At 34.7% G+C, this 14,242-nt stretch overlaps 2 protein-coding genes across 5 annotated transcripts in view; both read right to left on the bottom strand.

Annotated features, from left to right (window-relative positions):
* The window catches only part of usp53b (ubiquitin specific peptidase 53b), a 36,793-nt gene extending 33,591 nt beyond the window's left edge, over positions 1-3,202 (bottom strand). The window contains exon 1 of one of the 3 annotated variants that reach the window (XM_051110205.1): positions 2,812-3,202. The gene's annotated coding sequence lies outside the window, so the exon portion shown is untranslated. Of the gene's footprint in view, positions 1-2,523; positions 2,611-2,811 lie in introns of those variants that run through there. The other 2 variants (XM_051110214.1, XM_051110223.1) reach the window with 2 other exon arrangements.
* A 1,862-nt stretch (positions 3,203-5,064) lies between these two features.
* myoz2b (myozenin 2b) lies at positions 5,065-13,720 on the bottom strand. Of its 2 annotated transcripts, XM_051108174.1 has the most exons (6): positions 13,563-13,720; positions 12,278-12,390; positions 11,121-11,287; positions 8,404-8,515; positions 7,374-7,557; positions 5,065-5,895 (listed from the first exon to the last, which is right to left on the bottom strand). In XM_051108174.1, exons 2-6 carry the CDS (start codon positions 12,360-12,362, stop codon positions 5,670-5,672), a joined length of 774 nt encoding a protein of 257 aa, XP_050964131.1. In that variant the 5' UTR covers positions 12,363-12,390; positions 13,563-13,720; the 3' UTR covers positions 5,065-5,669. The 2 variants fall into 2 exon arrangements, with proteins under 2 accessions (XP_050964131.1, XP_050964858.1); XM_051108901.1 differs by lacking the exon at positions 12,278-12,390 and having other exon boundaries at positions 13,563-13,719.
* Positions 13,721-14,242: the final 522 nt, after the last annotated feature.

Raw genomic sequence — 14,242 nt, 5'->3', positions numbered from 1 at the left:
TTTTAAAACTCTTTGCCACAGCACGTTTACCTGAATTCTTGAGAGTATACCATACATACTTATGTAACTAAGCTACCAGAATACTTTTTGTGTGCAAAGAAATGAAAAATACTTGTGGTACTTTTCTGAACACATTTTTAAAAAACATTAAGTGTAAGTAATTAATGACAGAATTTTCATTTTTGGTTGAACTATCACTTTAAAACCAACTGATAGGTCCTCAGAACTCATACGTTATGTGTACATGTATTTGTATTGCTTTGGCCATTCCCTGTAAATCCCACATTACCTTCAGCAAGTATGAAAACAATAGGTAAACAAACATAAACATTTTGGGTAATTTAGAAATCCCAGCCAGAATATGTCTGGTGAAAAAGGATATATGGACATACTGTCTATAGATCAATAGTTCATAAAATGGTTGCTGACTGGCTGGACTTTTTACTGGTTGAGCTCACAAAGAAAATCCAGGCCAAGTCCAAACATTTCATTAGACGTTATCTCTGGTATTCACCTCAGTGTTGAGAGACACAATGACAATGCCAAGATAAAATATCAAAACAGCTGCTCTAATGGTCTTTGGTCAGCAATGTTTAAGACAGTCCGATCTAAAAAACAAGACTGCAAAAAACAAAACTGAAATATAGCTGAAAAATATAAGCTATATAAATAAAATGTAAGAAGTATGTGAAATAAACTTAGTGACATCTGTTCATAATTGAGCTCATTAATTCATACTGTACATGAAAGGGGCTTTGCTTCTGTGTGACTGACTTTTATCCATTGCTCAAAGAAACTGTTATAGCTTATTATCATCTTTACTGCATCCATGGATCAAAAAAAAAAAGTTTCTGAAAATTGCACAGGTGTAAAATGACTTATTCCTTTTATTGTGCCAAAAAGAACTGACTGGACAATGCAATCCAGTTAATGAGTTTTCTTTATGTAAAAGTCGCTTGTAAAAGGATACCCCATATCTATTGTTCCATGGAGTTTAAATGATAGTATTACATTTTATGTACAGATTCACTAAACCAAATCTCAATAAATATGATAAATAAGCAATACATACAAACAGTTGTACAAGCAAGCCTTTCCTTGTCTACACACAGATGTTGCTTAACAAATTCAAAGTAGAAAGTACAATCTCTTTTGTGGTTCTTGCGACACAAAATCACTTTTTAGTGACCTGTGTGAAAGCAGTTCTGCACTGTTTTCTTTTGAGAAACTGATCAGATTCCAGAAACAGTTCAATGGAACATTAATAACTTTTGAGGACATTGAATCAGCTACACTGAACTTACTGTACTGACATAATCTCTTGTGAATTTGAATTGGAATTTAAGAGAATATCTCTTTTGAATAAAGAAAGAATAGCTCTCTTTTATCTCCTAACCTAAAACCTGTTTAATTCACTGATGTGCTGCACTGTAATAATGTTACTTAATAAATAAATATGTATGCTTTTTATTATATTTCATTATACATATATCTAATGTAAAATGTTAGGCCACCATCATTTCGTTTGTCATACAATTTATGACAACATTTACATGGCAACAAACAACAGTAAAGTGTGGAGAAAATTTATGAGCAGATATAATGCTTTGGTTCTATGCAACTGCAATATTACAAAAAAAAAAAAAAATCTAGCTACTATTTCTGTTCTTGTTTTTTTAGTAATCATGTCTCATTTGCAGTACTACATTTTTAGACACAGAGATGCACTGCTTGCACTTTGACACCTCTGAAACTCATTAAACATGAATGACAGATGCTTGACAAATCACAGAGCCTATTCAAATAGAAAAAAATCTGTAAAAACGTCTTTAGACATGTGGTATTTATGTTGTTATTAATGTAGTACTGCAGCTAGTTTTTTGAGTTGGCTGAAAGTAGAAGTTTAGCTATGTTATGTCTGAGACTAATGATTGTGTAAGGAAATTTGACTGGTGTTCAATGCTAAGGGGCAATCCTCTACCCGAAGCCTCTGTGGCCAGGGTCAGGATGAATGTAGAACTTGTTGCCGCAGTGTCGCAGTATATTACTGTAAATGCTGGACCATTGCCATGGCTACCGCATGAAGATGATGGGCTGTAGGCAGCTGCAGCACCGATGCTGAATTCCTGCCTCTTCATACTGAAAATGCAGAATCTCTAACAGTTTGAAATTCAATTAACAACATAACAATGAGGGGGTTTCTAAAGAATTTGTGCCGCTCTCACAAACTTGAACATTTACACTAAAGAATATGATGCTCTGGAGTTTACCAGTGTAAATACTATAGCAAATTTACAGTATAATTAATATAATTATAATTACAGTATTAATTATTATAGCATAATTGCTATGCAGCTGTTCATGGAAAATAGTCCTTACTAGAATAACTATACGTGGTGCTGTTGTTTCTATGCTTTACAAAACGATAATAGCTAAAGAACTATCATAAAATATTAACACAAAGCTTTGGATGTTTATATGAGCTCATTAAAAAGCGCAGTGAAACTGCTTAATGTCACTTACTTTGCGTATATCTTTTGAAAAACAGTGCTTTCTTTCTTTACGTAGTTATAAAACCGCATCCATTATTATGTTGTCTTGTAACAGTATCTGCATAGCATGACATGATAAACAAAAGCAAAAATGCGCTCAGCATGCCGTTACACCTGTTTATGCGCATGCGCATCAGGTGACCTGCTTTATGCCGCATTTTTGGGCATTAGAACGCGCCTATGATGCCCAAAAATGCTGTCCATGTAGGCAGCTAGCTGGGTTTTGAAACACAGTCATTAATAAACAAGAACAGCTCACCTACACGTGTCCAATATACTGGTACTCAAATCCTGCTTTTAGAAGCGTGTTTATCCATAGTGTGTTCATTATGCGCGTCCAGCTCAAGTTACTTGCTGTCGGAATCCTTCATTTCTCAGCGTGGCATAAAGCGCAGTAAATCCATATGGTCAAAGATCCTCTTACAGGCCTAAACACAATAACACCGCAGCGCTGTGTCCATGTTCATGCATTCCTGCTCCTCCACACTCATGAGGGTTTATCCGTTCAGGTCCTGAGCTGGAGATTATTCTGATGGATGTGGAGTTAGACGCGTTGACTCCGCCCCGCATATACCGCTACACTATTTACTGTCATTCCGCAGGAATAACCCGCGTGTTTGGAGGGCGTGGATTCAGGCATATTCTCACGAGACCAAGCAAAACAACCGATGTGACATTTACATTGTTGTACAGTGCTGGTCATTGCAGTGCTTGGTGCGTCACGGACAGATTTTAAAGAAACGCAAAATAATATATATTCATGTTTTAGCATGAATATGTCATAACACTGTTATTAAATTAGCCTAAAATTACTGTCGACTTTTATGAAATTTGGTGTAACAGAAGAAATACGATAAGCTAGTCCAGGACAGTCAGGGATATTAACAAAAACTTATGCAACAGTAAACCAATTCTACACGAATCTGGGGCAAAATAATAGCCTACGCGCAAAATCATGTGACTCAGGTGATGAAATATGATGTTTTGTTTGAGCAAACTTCTCATATATATATATATATATATATATATATATATATATATATATATATATATATGTATGTATATATAAAATGCATATTGCATTTTGTTTTGCAACATGATGGTCATGTAAACATTCACAGGTCTGAGTGAAATGACCTAAAATCACATTCTTGAATAGAAGAAGAAGAAAAAAAAAAAAAGTTTTTTTATGAACATATGTTTTTGATATCCCCCACTGAACAATAAAAATACAATACACACAGGCAGTTTTTTGCCACGTCCTTTCTGTGTTGTTGTGAAGGACAGCACAGTAGGCTTATAGTTAATATACTGCCTCACTTTATATGAATGTGTATGATGTATATTTTTGACTATAATTAGCATTTGCTGCTCACTGTTGTGTGAATAATAAGGTGGAACCAGGCTGCAGGCAAGAACTGTCTGAACAGACCACAGAAATACTCCATCAGCTTTAAAATAGTGTATCAGTCACTGCAATTAGTGTTTGTGCACTAATGATATCAACCTAGAGCAAATACCAGAACTGAAGTTTATAGATGGAGCTATTATTCAAAAGATAATTAGTTTTCAAATCTACAAAATAATGCAGAAATCAGGCTTTGAACACTTGGGATAGTAAATTAGGGATACCCTTTTTGTGACTTTGTTACAGTGTAATTACAAAAATAAGTAATATTAATTAACTGTATGTATTTACTGTAGGGTTAAGGATGGGGTTAGGGTTTGGGTTATGGTAAGTTATATATAACTGTGCATAATTTAATGTTATTACTATAGTACATGTAATATGTGTAATAACATAACCGTAAAATAAATGAATATTAGTGCTGGTTATTGTTTAGGGTAGTTATAGTGTATATATGTAGGTAGTTATTGCTATTTATTATTTAACAGCCTTTAAGTATTCTACTGTAAAATAGCTAATGTTTTTCCATGCACATTTTATAAAACCGCTTGAAGTAAGCATTTGCTGACTGTCTGGAAGTCTTTGTGTTTACTGTAACTGCCGCACAGAGAGTGTCAAATTCAAGGCTACTTATGACTTCTGTAAATATAGACAGTGTCAGAGGATATGTCTGTGTGCTATGCCTAAGGGTAACTGAGACAGATTCTTTCAGAGACTGTTCTAGATGATGATGATTTACTATCCAGATATGTGGTGAAAACAAAAAATGTAATATATCACCAATGACAGAAATGTGAAATAAATATGCATTTTATTTGGACATGTGTACACTACTTTTTGAAGCTACAAGCAAAAGTTCTAACACCGTGAATATAATGTTAAACATCAGGCAAATGACAGAAATACATTTCACAAAACAAATTTTCAGAAATATATATTAATAGTATTTTTTTTACAGTACAAACAAGATTTCAGGCATTCAGCACATTATATTTACATGGCTGTTTCCACCATTGATCTATTCCAGATCAGATTTCAGATTTAAAATGACTGATTTTACTGTTATACTACAAAGCTTTGTGAGATTTCATAGAATCTAGAGTGCAAAATATTTCACCACAAAATGAAAAAAAAAAAAAAATTACCTAAAAATTATTTGATTCTGTACTAAATATACTGATAATATTACTGATAAATGTGAATGTAGTCTTGGAAAACTAGTAATGTTTCACAGTATAATCATGCATCACTGTAACACGCTGGATGTATCAATAAATTTACTCATTGTACAATGTATATTCTTATACTTTTTATATGCTTTAAATGCAAAAATGCATTGTCTTCATCCATAAATAAAATTAATTTCTGTTTTTGATGGTAATCCACACTGTATTATTCAGAGTTTGTGGTTACCTAGAATTGTAATGATTGGTGATATAACTAAACACATTATAACACATGCATAATGTGCTATGTGGATTTCAACCCAACAGAAATGGTTCATTCTGATGATGATTATTAATGCTACCTCACAATCTACCGTTTTAAGGCATACTTTTATAAAAATGATATGTGGTAACTGCCGTCCCAAGAACAGCAGTTCAAAATTCACTTCAAAGAATGCTAAAACACAAACTACACATCTACACACACCCTATACCACAATCAGGCTCACTGGGATTGAGTAACAAGAAGGGCTTGAATCGGAGTTACAGATCATCAGACTCAGGGATCTCGAAAGGCTCCAGTGAGACAGTGGGTAAAATGAGAGGTGTGCCATCGGAGATCCATCCCTGGGCAATTCTGTTGAAAGTGGGTCGCTTGGCTGTGGAATCCTGGAGCTCGGGGTATCGAGGAGCATTCAAGTCCACCTCTGGAAGCTTAAAGGTTATCCCTCGTGGGGCTTTTTCAAAACCCCCAAATGGTGTAGCCACCCTAAAAAACAGAGATTTAATTACTGACACATCTGTTGGTTTCTGTTCTGTTGCTGGAACTTTGGACAGTTTCTTCAAGTTTCTTGCATATACACTTTAAAAAAAATTGCTGGGTTAAATACATCCCAGTGCTGGGTGAAATATGGACAAACCCAACGACAGGGTTGTTTTGGCCTAGCGGTTTAAATGTGTAACCCAACCTTCTGGATAGATTCATTTAACTCAACTATTGTTTAAAAACGACTTACTGTTATTTATGCCTGTGTTAAAATAAACCCAAAATAGGTTGTAAATTAAAAATCAGAAACATAATTACTAAAGGCATCAGCAATAATGAAAAGGTGAACATTTATTAATAAGCAATTTTTTAAAATGGAATCATTATTTATTCAACTTATTGATAAATGTTCATTTATTGAACATATTAATAAATGTTCATTTCCCATCGTTTGGGGTTACTTTTCTGCAAGAAATATAGTTATTGTAAGCAATAGCTAAGTTAAAATAAAACTACCCAGAAGGCTGGGTTAAACATTTAACCGCTGGGTCAAAACAACCCAATATATGGACAAACGCAGCAATTATTTATTTATTTATTTTTATTATTTAATGTTTTATTTGTTAGGGACATAGATGAAACTGAAATAACATGTATCATTGTAACTGAAGCTAATTTGCAACATTTTTTTTATAATATAAGTACACTAAATATGACTACAAGTTTGCTGAAAAACTTGTAGTCATATTTAAAAAATTATTCTAAGCTGCAGTAGTTTTTAAATAGTCATGCAATGAATTCCAAAATTATATATATATCAAAATTATAACAACTTTAACGCATTAAAATATATTTAATTATAAATAAATAAACCAACATAAATTTTTAAAACACTGCATTTGTATTTTCAAGGTTTATATATACATATATATATATATATATATATTTTTTTTTTTCTTGTTTTTCATTCTTTTTCTTTTTCTTTTTTTTTGTTCTTGTGATGAAATATAGCGTAAAAGTAAAATCAGTCAATTTAAATCAATGCCAATCTAATGTGTCAAAGTTCTTAAAAATAACTTTTAGGGCATTAACACATTTTTCATATATGAATTATTGGACATATGAATATTGAGACTGCACCTCCTTTTTATCTCCTCATGATGGTGCTGTGTTGTGTAGATACATTATTACAGGACTGAATATATCCACTTTGTGCAATAGAACAACTTTACTATATTCAACAGTGTACCATACATTAAAAAAAAAAAAAAAAAAAAAAAAAAAAAAAATCTGTCATCAAACTATCATTAATCTAAATGTATTCATAAATACGATAACTTCAAAATAAAACAACATAACCTAATGCATTGTATTGGACTTTTCTAAAACTAACAAAAAAAAAAAAAACTACAGATAACATATTTGCATATTTGTATTTACATGCATGTTGCATGACTCAGCATTAAGAAAAAATGCAATACCTATTAAAGCTTTTGTAGTCAGGCAGCTCTGGTTTAGGCTCAGGCACTGGCATTTGAACTTTCAGTGTGTCGGCCAGTGTGGGGTCATTGATGATGGCCTCTTCCCAGGGGGAGTGATAGGATTTTGGCATAGCTGTGGCATTAAACTTCTCTGGAGGAATGTTTGTCAATGGACCTCCATATCCTGCGAAAAACAACAGTTTGCTCCATATATTTCATGTTATAGTTTGATGATCTGAAGTTCTTGAAATAGTGTAGCCCTCTGTAAAGAATATTTTATGTAGAACAGAACACACCATATAAACTGAAAGGCACTGACCTAAATGAAGTTAAAAAGAGTAGAACAAAATCAGGGATATTAAAACTGAACTGTACCAAAATGCACTGCACTATACTGCACTTCAATGAAACCTAAAAAACTTACATAAAAATCCAGTTTGGTCTTGGATTTAGTAGTGCAATATGGTCTTGAAGTTTGTTACAAAGCAAAAGCAGCATGCATTTATTGAACATTCACAGGGTGAAACCGACCCCTTTTAACCCTTTTAAAGTCTCTCAGAGTGATTCACTCAGCTAGAAATAGAAGGTGAGTTGGGGGTGGCATGTGCTGCCACTATCATATTCTCTCTTCAGTCTCTCTGATTCCATTGCACTTACAGATGATACAAGGCTTTGTAAGCATCTTACAAGCTAGTGAGGGTGGATAACAAGCAAGACTTCTGCAATCCTCCTGACTCATCTGCCATTATGACATCCATCAATAATTCATAAAAACCATGGTAATTAAAGTGTTCAAATAAAATTTGTTCTAAAACACAATTATTGTTCTTGTTACCACCTTGTCATATTATCTATATTACAATACAGCTATTAATTGCTTTACGAGAAAATACTTTCATTTTTTATGTTTAATTCAATGTGTTACTTCACGTTCTTTCTAATTATTTGTGAAATGTACTAGCAACTTCTTAGTGAAAATTGTTTCAAAGCCATTTTTTGTGCATTATAAACATTGGTGATTTTGACATACCTGGTGCAATGTTTTCAGGGTTCGCTGGATTTCTGGGGTCTGGTGTGTTTGGTGGCGTTTTTGATGCAAGTCCTTTATTTTCTGAGTTTTCTGCATTGGCTTGATTTTCACTCTAAAATTAAATGGCAGTTTCAACTTGGACATAAAGCAGCTTATTGCGCATGTGTAGCAAGACATAAAACAATTTTATGTTATATTTAAATAATTTTAGATTGTGGTCAAAGTGGCCTGAAAGTGACTTTGTTCCACTGTTAAAGGGTTACTCCACCCCAAAATGAAAATTTTGTAATTAATCACTTACCCCCATGTCGTTCCAACCCCGTAAAAGCTTTGTTCATATTAGGAACACAATTAAAGATATCTTGGATGAAAACCCGGAGGCTCATGACTGTCCCATTGACTGCCAGGTAAATACCACTGTCAAGACCCAGAAGAGTATGAAAGACATCGTCGAACTAGTCCATCTGCCATCAGTGGTTCAATCTGAATTTTACGCAGCGGCGAGAATGCTTTTTGTACGAAAAGAAAAAAAAATAATGATTTTAACAATGTTAACTGCGTAGGCCAGATACGCTGTTTTCGTTCAAATAAAAGCGTAAATATATGTAGAAAACGTATCCGTGTGGTGCGGCTGACACAGAACTGCGTACGCAGTTGCGTCCAGATATTCTCCAAAGTAGCGCTACGCTGACACGGAGGAGACCGACGAATTGTTGAATAAAATTGTTTTTTTTTCTTTGTGCACAAAAAGTGTTCTTGTCGTTTCATAAAATTCAGATGAAACCAGTGATGGCAGATGGACTATTATGGTGATGTCTTTTATACTTTTCTGGGTCTTGACAGTGGTATTTACCAGGCAGTCAATGGGAAAGTGACGAGCTTCCCGATTTTCGTCCAAAATATCTTAAAGGGGTCATCGGATGCCCCTTTTCCACAAGTTGATATGATTCTTTAGGGTCTTAATTAAAAGACTATAATATATTTTGGTTATAAAATTCTCAATGGTAGTGTAAAACAACACCCTTTTTACCTTGTCAAAGTGAGTTCTGAAAAAATCATCCCATTCTGAGGGTTTGTTCCTTTAAATGCAAATGAGCTCTGCTCGCCCCGCCCCTCTCTACTCTCTGTGGAGTGAAGTGCTGCTCTGAGAGATTGTTTACTTTAGCCACATTTAGCCGTGTTTAGCCGAAAAACTTGCTAACTAGCTTGTTATTAGGAATGATGATTGCCGAGATTCATAAAAAACCCCACTTATACTTACTTCTGCTGTAAGTGAAGCTGGATCACGAATGATTTGCGCGTACATAGACGCATTTATGTAGATTGGGAGGAGCATTCCCTTCACAAACAAATGTAATCCCCTGCATCTTCAGCGGCTCAGATGTCGGAGTAAATGACGACCATTATGTTCATTATTACATCCAGCAACACAACACCTCAATCGGTCAGTCAGAGATATTCTTGTCTAACTTACATCCCTGCTCCGGCATTGAAACAATGGAGGTCTGATTGTTACAGCTGATCTGAGGTAAGACACTCATGTCAATCAACTATCGTGGGAGTGGCCTCTGTTGGTGTGACTCCACAGGCATCTGAGAATGGCTCGATTTGAAAAAGGGGATATTATTTTTACAGATTAATTAAAAATTACTGCATGAATTTTTATCATTATAGGGTAGATTTGTACATACACTGCCAACACACACTAATGTTCAAACATGTAAAAGTGAATTTTGCATCCGATGACCCCTTAAAATTGTGTTCTGAAGTTGAACAAAGCTTTTATGGGTTTTGGGGGTAAGTGATTAATAACAAAATTTTCATTTTGGGGTGGAGTAACCCTTTAAAACTGTTCTGTGAAGTAAAAATATCAGACAAACACTTTTAGACTTAAGAAGTCAACAGAGGATTTCAAACCTCATATCAACAACACTATTTCCAGGCAACATGGTTTTATCAAAGAGAATCATTATCATATCATATCAAGAGCACTGTCATAACCAGATATTCTTTTCAGTTTATGACTGAAACGTAATTTACAATTTATTAGAAATATGTACTTTAAAATAATTCACTTCACAATATCCTTGCTCTTGTTTTGGTAGTAATCTGCTCTATTTAAAAGATAGAGTGGTTTCTTGTACATTCATTTCATTATGTATACATTTACAGTGATATATAGTTACAGTATACATATAAATCCTTTGATTGACACACATTAATAAGCTATCACTTTGGTACACAGAAGTGAGTATTGGCACACACACACACACACTCACACTAACACTTGAACAGTGATATATGAAGTAGGTTGTCAGGGACGCATTTCAGTGCTGACCCTAAAGAAGGAACACTGGGAAGGACACTGGCACGTGGCATTTGCTATCTTCCATGTGCAGCTGCCATTCATTCAGCTGAGCACATGCTTGCTTTACTAGGTAACCAGACATACAGTAGTTCAAACAAGCCAATCACAATTACATTGTAACAAAACATTTTCGTCTTACCAGGCTCAGCGGCAATGATTATGTGATGAGTTCAACGTCAAATTAGATATTTGAGCCACTTTTATCACGTCAGAAAGTAGGTTAGATATTATTGGTATTATCAGAGATTATTATTTGTATTACATATATTTGTTATGCACAAATTCAAGCAAATAGACTTTTGTTATGTATGTAGGCTCAAGCCAGTGTATCTGTGTAGATGCTACTTACATTAAACATAGCATTGGCTTCATTCTGAATGCTTTCAAATGTGTATTTCTCTGATCTCCGCTGGCGCATCTTAAAAAGACGCGACCCTCGGTTTGACAAGAGAGAGAGCTCCTCCAGCATGATGTCTTTTGGAGTGGAAAGTTTCTTTCCCAGGTCCATAGTAAAACCTGCATTAATATGACACAGTGTTTTGTAATTACAAAATAATTAAATTATAGTAATTTACATGATAAAATACATGGCTCATGACATTTATGTAGACAATAATTAATGATTCATAAAGACATTACTACATTACTACAATATATCATGTAATAATGCCTGTTAATGACTTAATAATGAATGATATGAAAGGTATTATGAAGTGAACTTTTTTAAATGCTTCATATGATTCATATTTCAATACATACTGTATGTATGAGTCACATATTTAAAAAGCATATCATGATATAAAGAAACCAAAAAATGCAAAAGGTTACAGTCTGGATACCTGTGTTAAACACACATTTGATGAAAGGTCACATGAAAAACCATTCAACCTGAAACTGGTGAATTCATTATTAAAAGGTTAAATGTGATGGTTATGAAAGTTTTATTAAAGGGAACTTATATAAGGTGCATGTCATATGCTATTGCTGCAGGAGCTTTTCAGCTGTGCTGATGACGTTATTCTGTACATTTCCAAAATGATTCCAAACATAGCTTGATCTTTCAACAAATATAGCATTCATTGTGTCTGTCAGAATGATGCTTCAATATAAAATGTTAAATGTTACCTAAAAGCTTTTGAAATTGTGTTTAATCTTAAAAGATGTAACAACAGAACTCTGAAAGGTTCAGTGTTTGTTTAAACAGGAGAAGCTCTCTTGTTCTCCATGGTCTTTTTTCTGTTCTCATTTCAGCTCCAACACAGCTGTCCTACCCCATCCTCCCAACTTTAGCCTCTGCAGAAATAGCCTGTGACAATGACAGAGTGAATCCACTGCTACAGGCAGCAGAACATCCACACAAGCTTATTTATGGCTTGAATGAGGCTGTGGCCCTGAACCACGTTCTAAATGGTGGTGTTTCTCTCTGTGATTGGCAGCTACGTTCAGTGCTGTGCTCTGTAATCATTCAGTGCTGATCTGAGAGCAGGCTTTGATAAAAGGTTATACCGTTGGCACCACCATGGACCTCATGGCAAAGGGCAGCTGCCTGCTTCTTCCTCTCACGCACTGAAAGAGTGCTGAACTGTGACATGTTGGTTTAAAAGAGAATCCCAGTAGCGCTGCAATACATAAAGGACACAGATACTTGTAGTAGAACTATCTAAAGTCAAGTTGGAGGATAATGTGATGAAAATTCCCAAGAGAACCTGTCTGGAAAAAGAAAGGTTATAAAATAAGGATATGTTTTTCTCTCTCCTTATTTAGTATTCCACGTATCTCTGTTAATTACAGCCACTGTATATATTCTGGCCTTAAGTGCAGTATTGCACATTGCAAGGATGCAGGATGATATTGTCATGTACCCGATGAAAACAATAAAAACTTAAATGACAAAATAAATGAATAAATAAATCAAATAAGGATATATAGACTATAAGCTTTTCAAATGGGGACTTCTGTGTAAAACTATTGCAGATTGCTATAGTGTTTTGTCTCTGAAGATTTTAACAGTTAGGACTAGTATCAAAGAAAATACTTTAGTTGTGTTAAATGCCACATTTAGGCTTTCTTAACCACTGGAAATACCATTTCAGAACTGTCATTAAAGCGTAGAGGTGAAACTTACCTGACCACAAGCCAACTCTTTATACGGAGCAAGATGTCATATGTCATGAAGTCATATAAATCAATGGTTATGCATGAGCTGATGACGGAACATTGTGTCCAGGTTGTAGATTGGGTTACTGAGGCTGATCAAAGTGAACTTTCTTGGCGCAGTTTGCATGGCCTTGCTATTCCATTCTTTACTTTCTGCTCTCATTGAAAAGCTCAAAAAGATCAATCTCTGAATACTCTGTCTTTTTTTTTTTTTTGTAAGATGGCCAGTAATGCTTACACTGATTTATGTATGTAGACTAGTATTTTTAAAGAGTTAAGAGCATTATATTATCAGTATCTACTGGCATAATTTGCATTGTTGTGATGCTAAATGAACAAACTATGGTTGCACTAAACAATCATTTCCAAGTTTATGTTGTTTTGTCAGGGCTTCTGTTTTAGTTATCATGCCATTACCATATGCACATTTACCCATTATCAGTCGTTTAAGAGATTCACTGAAGATTTGAGATGTTTAAAACACATCTCTGAGTATCTCTGTTTTGTTATCACAGTTTAAGTGTCAGAACTGTCCACAAAACACAACCCACAACTCCCAACATTGTTATAACACATGTCCGTTATCATTATGTCCACACTGCACACAGTCTCTCAAGGAAGTCCATTTTCTTACCTGTTAGATCTGCGTGTGTCTTGAGTTCTACCTGTACAAAGGAAGAGGTTACTTTAGGTAGATCGATCCGGCCTGATTTGTCTTTGTCTCGCACTCTGTTCTTGACTTGCACTGGGGTGGGGGTGTGTGCGGGTGTTAGTGGAACGCCAGCTTACATCAATAGGCTAATTTTAGCTGTGTTCAGCACTCAAACCTCTCACAATGGTATAAGTTGGTATGGAGGGGGAGGGAGATGGAACTGTATGCATGAGAATAAAGTGTACAAAGTGAGTGAGCGCTTTGTGTGCATGTGTGTAAAAGGTGATGGGGGCTGCATAACTGTTAGCTTCTGATTTTCTTGATTGTCATTTAAGGGTGGTCTTCCAAAAGTATTAAAATGCTGCTCCTACCTTGTTACATAACACATGATACTATAGGACTCAGCACATAGTTGTCTGCTATAAGAGAAAATCAAAATGATCTATTTTGCAGATTTATTATTAGTAAAAAGATCTGATAGAATCAAATGGTAGTAGTAAACATTGGAAAACAGAACAGTAACAACATTTTTGGTCATTGTGCTTTAATAAAACTCTTTATGGTACAACTTCATACATCTTATGATAGATAAGAATTCAAACTGTTTGTGGTGAGTTTGGATTTCAAAAGTATTGTCAAGGCTTTCTAAAAGAAATTGTTTA

The sequence above is a fragment of the Labeo rohita genome, chromosome 1 (genome assembly GCF_022985175.1).
Source record: "Labeo rohita strain BAU-BD-2019 chromosome 1, IGBB_LRoh.1.0, whole genome shotgun sequence".
Lineage (NCBI taxonomy): Eukaryota > Metazoa > Chordata > Actinopteri > Cypriniformes > Cyprinidae > Labeo > Labeo rohita.
The sequence above is the reverse complement of the archived record's forward strand: the minus strand, read 5'-3'. Positions and strand labels throughout refer to the sequence as shown.

What these genes read in the sequence shown, in the direction of transcription:
- myoz2b (XM_051108174.1), bottom strand. Translation starts at nt 12,362, where the DNA reads ATGTCACAGTTCAGCACTCTTTCAGTGCGTGAGAGGAAGAAGCAGGCA. An exon ending in CCCTGAAAACATTGCACCAG is followed by an intron (nt 7,558 to 8,403) that starts GTATGTCAAAAT and finishes TGTTTTTCGCAG; the next exon opens with GATATGGAGGTCCATTGACA. An exon ending in GACTACAAAAGCTTTAATAG is followed by an intron (nt 5,896 to 7,373) that starts GTATTGCATTTT and finishes TCTGTTTTTTAG; the next exon opens with GGTGGCTACACCATTTGGGG.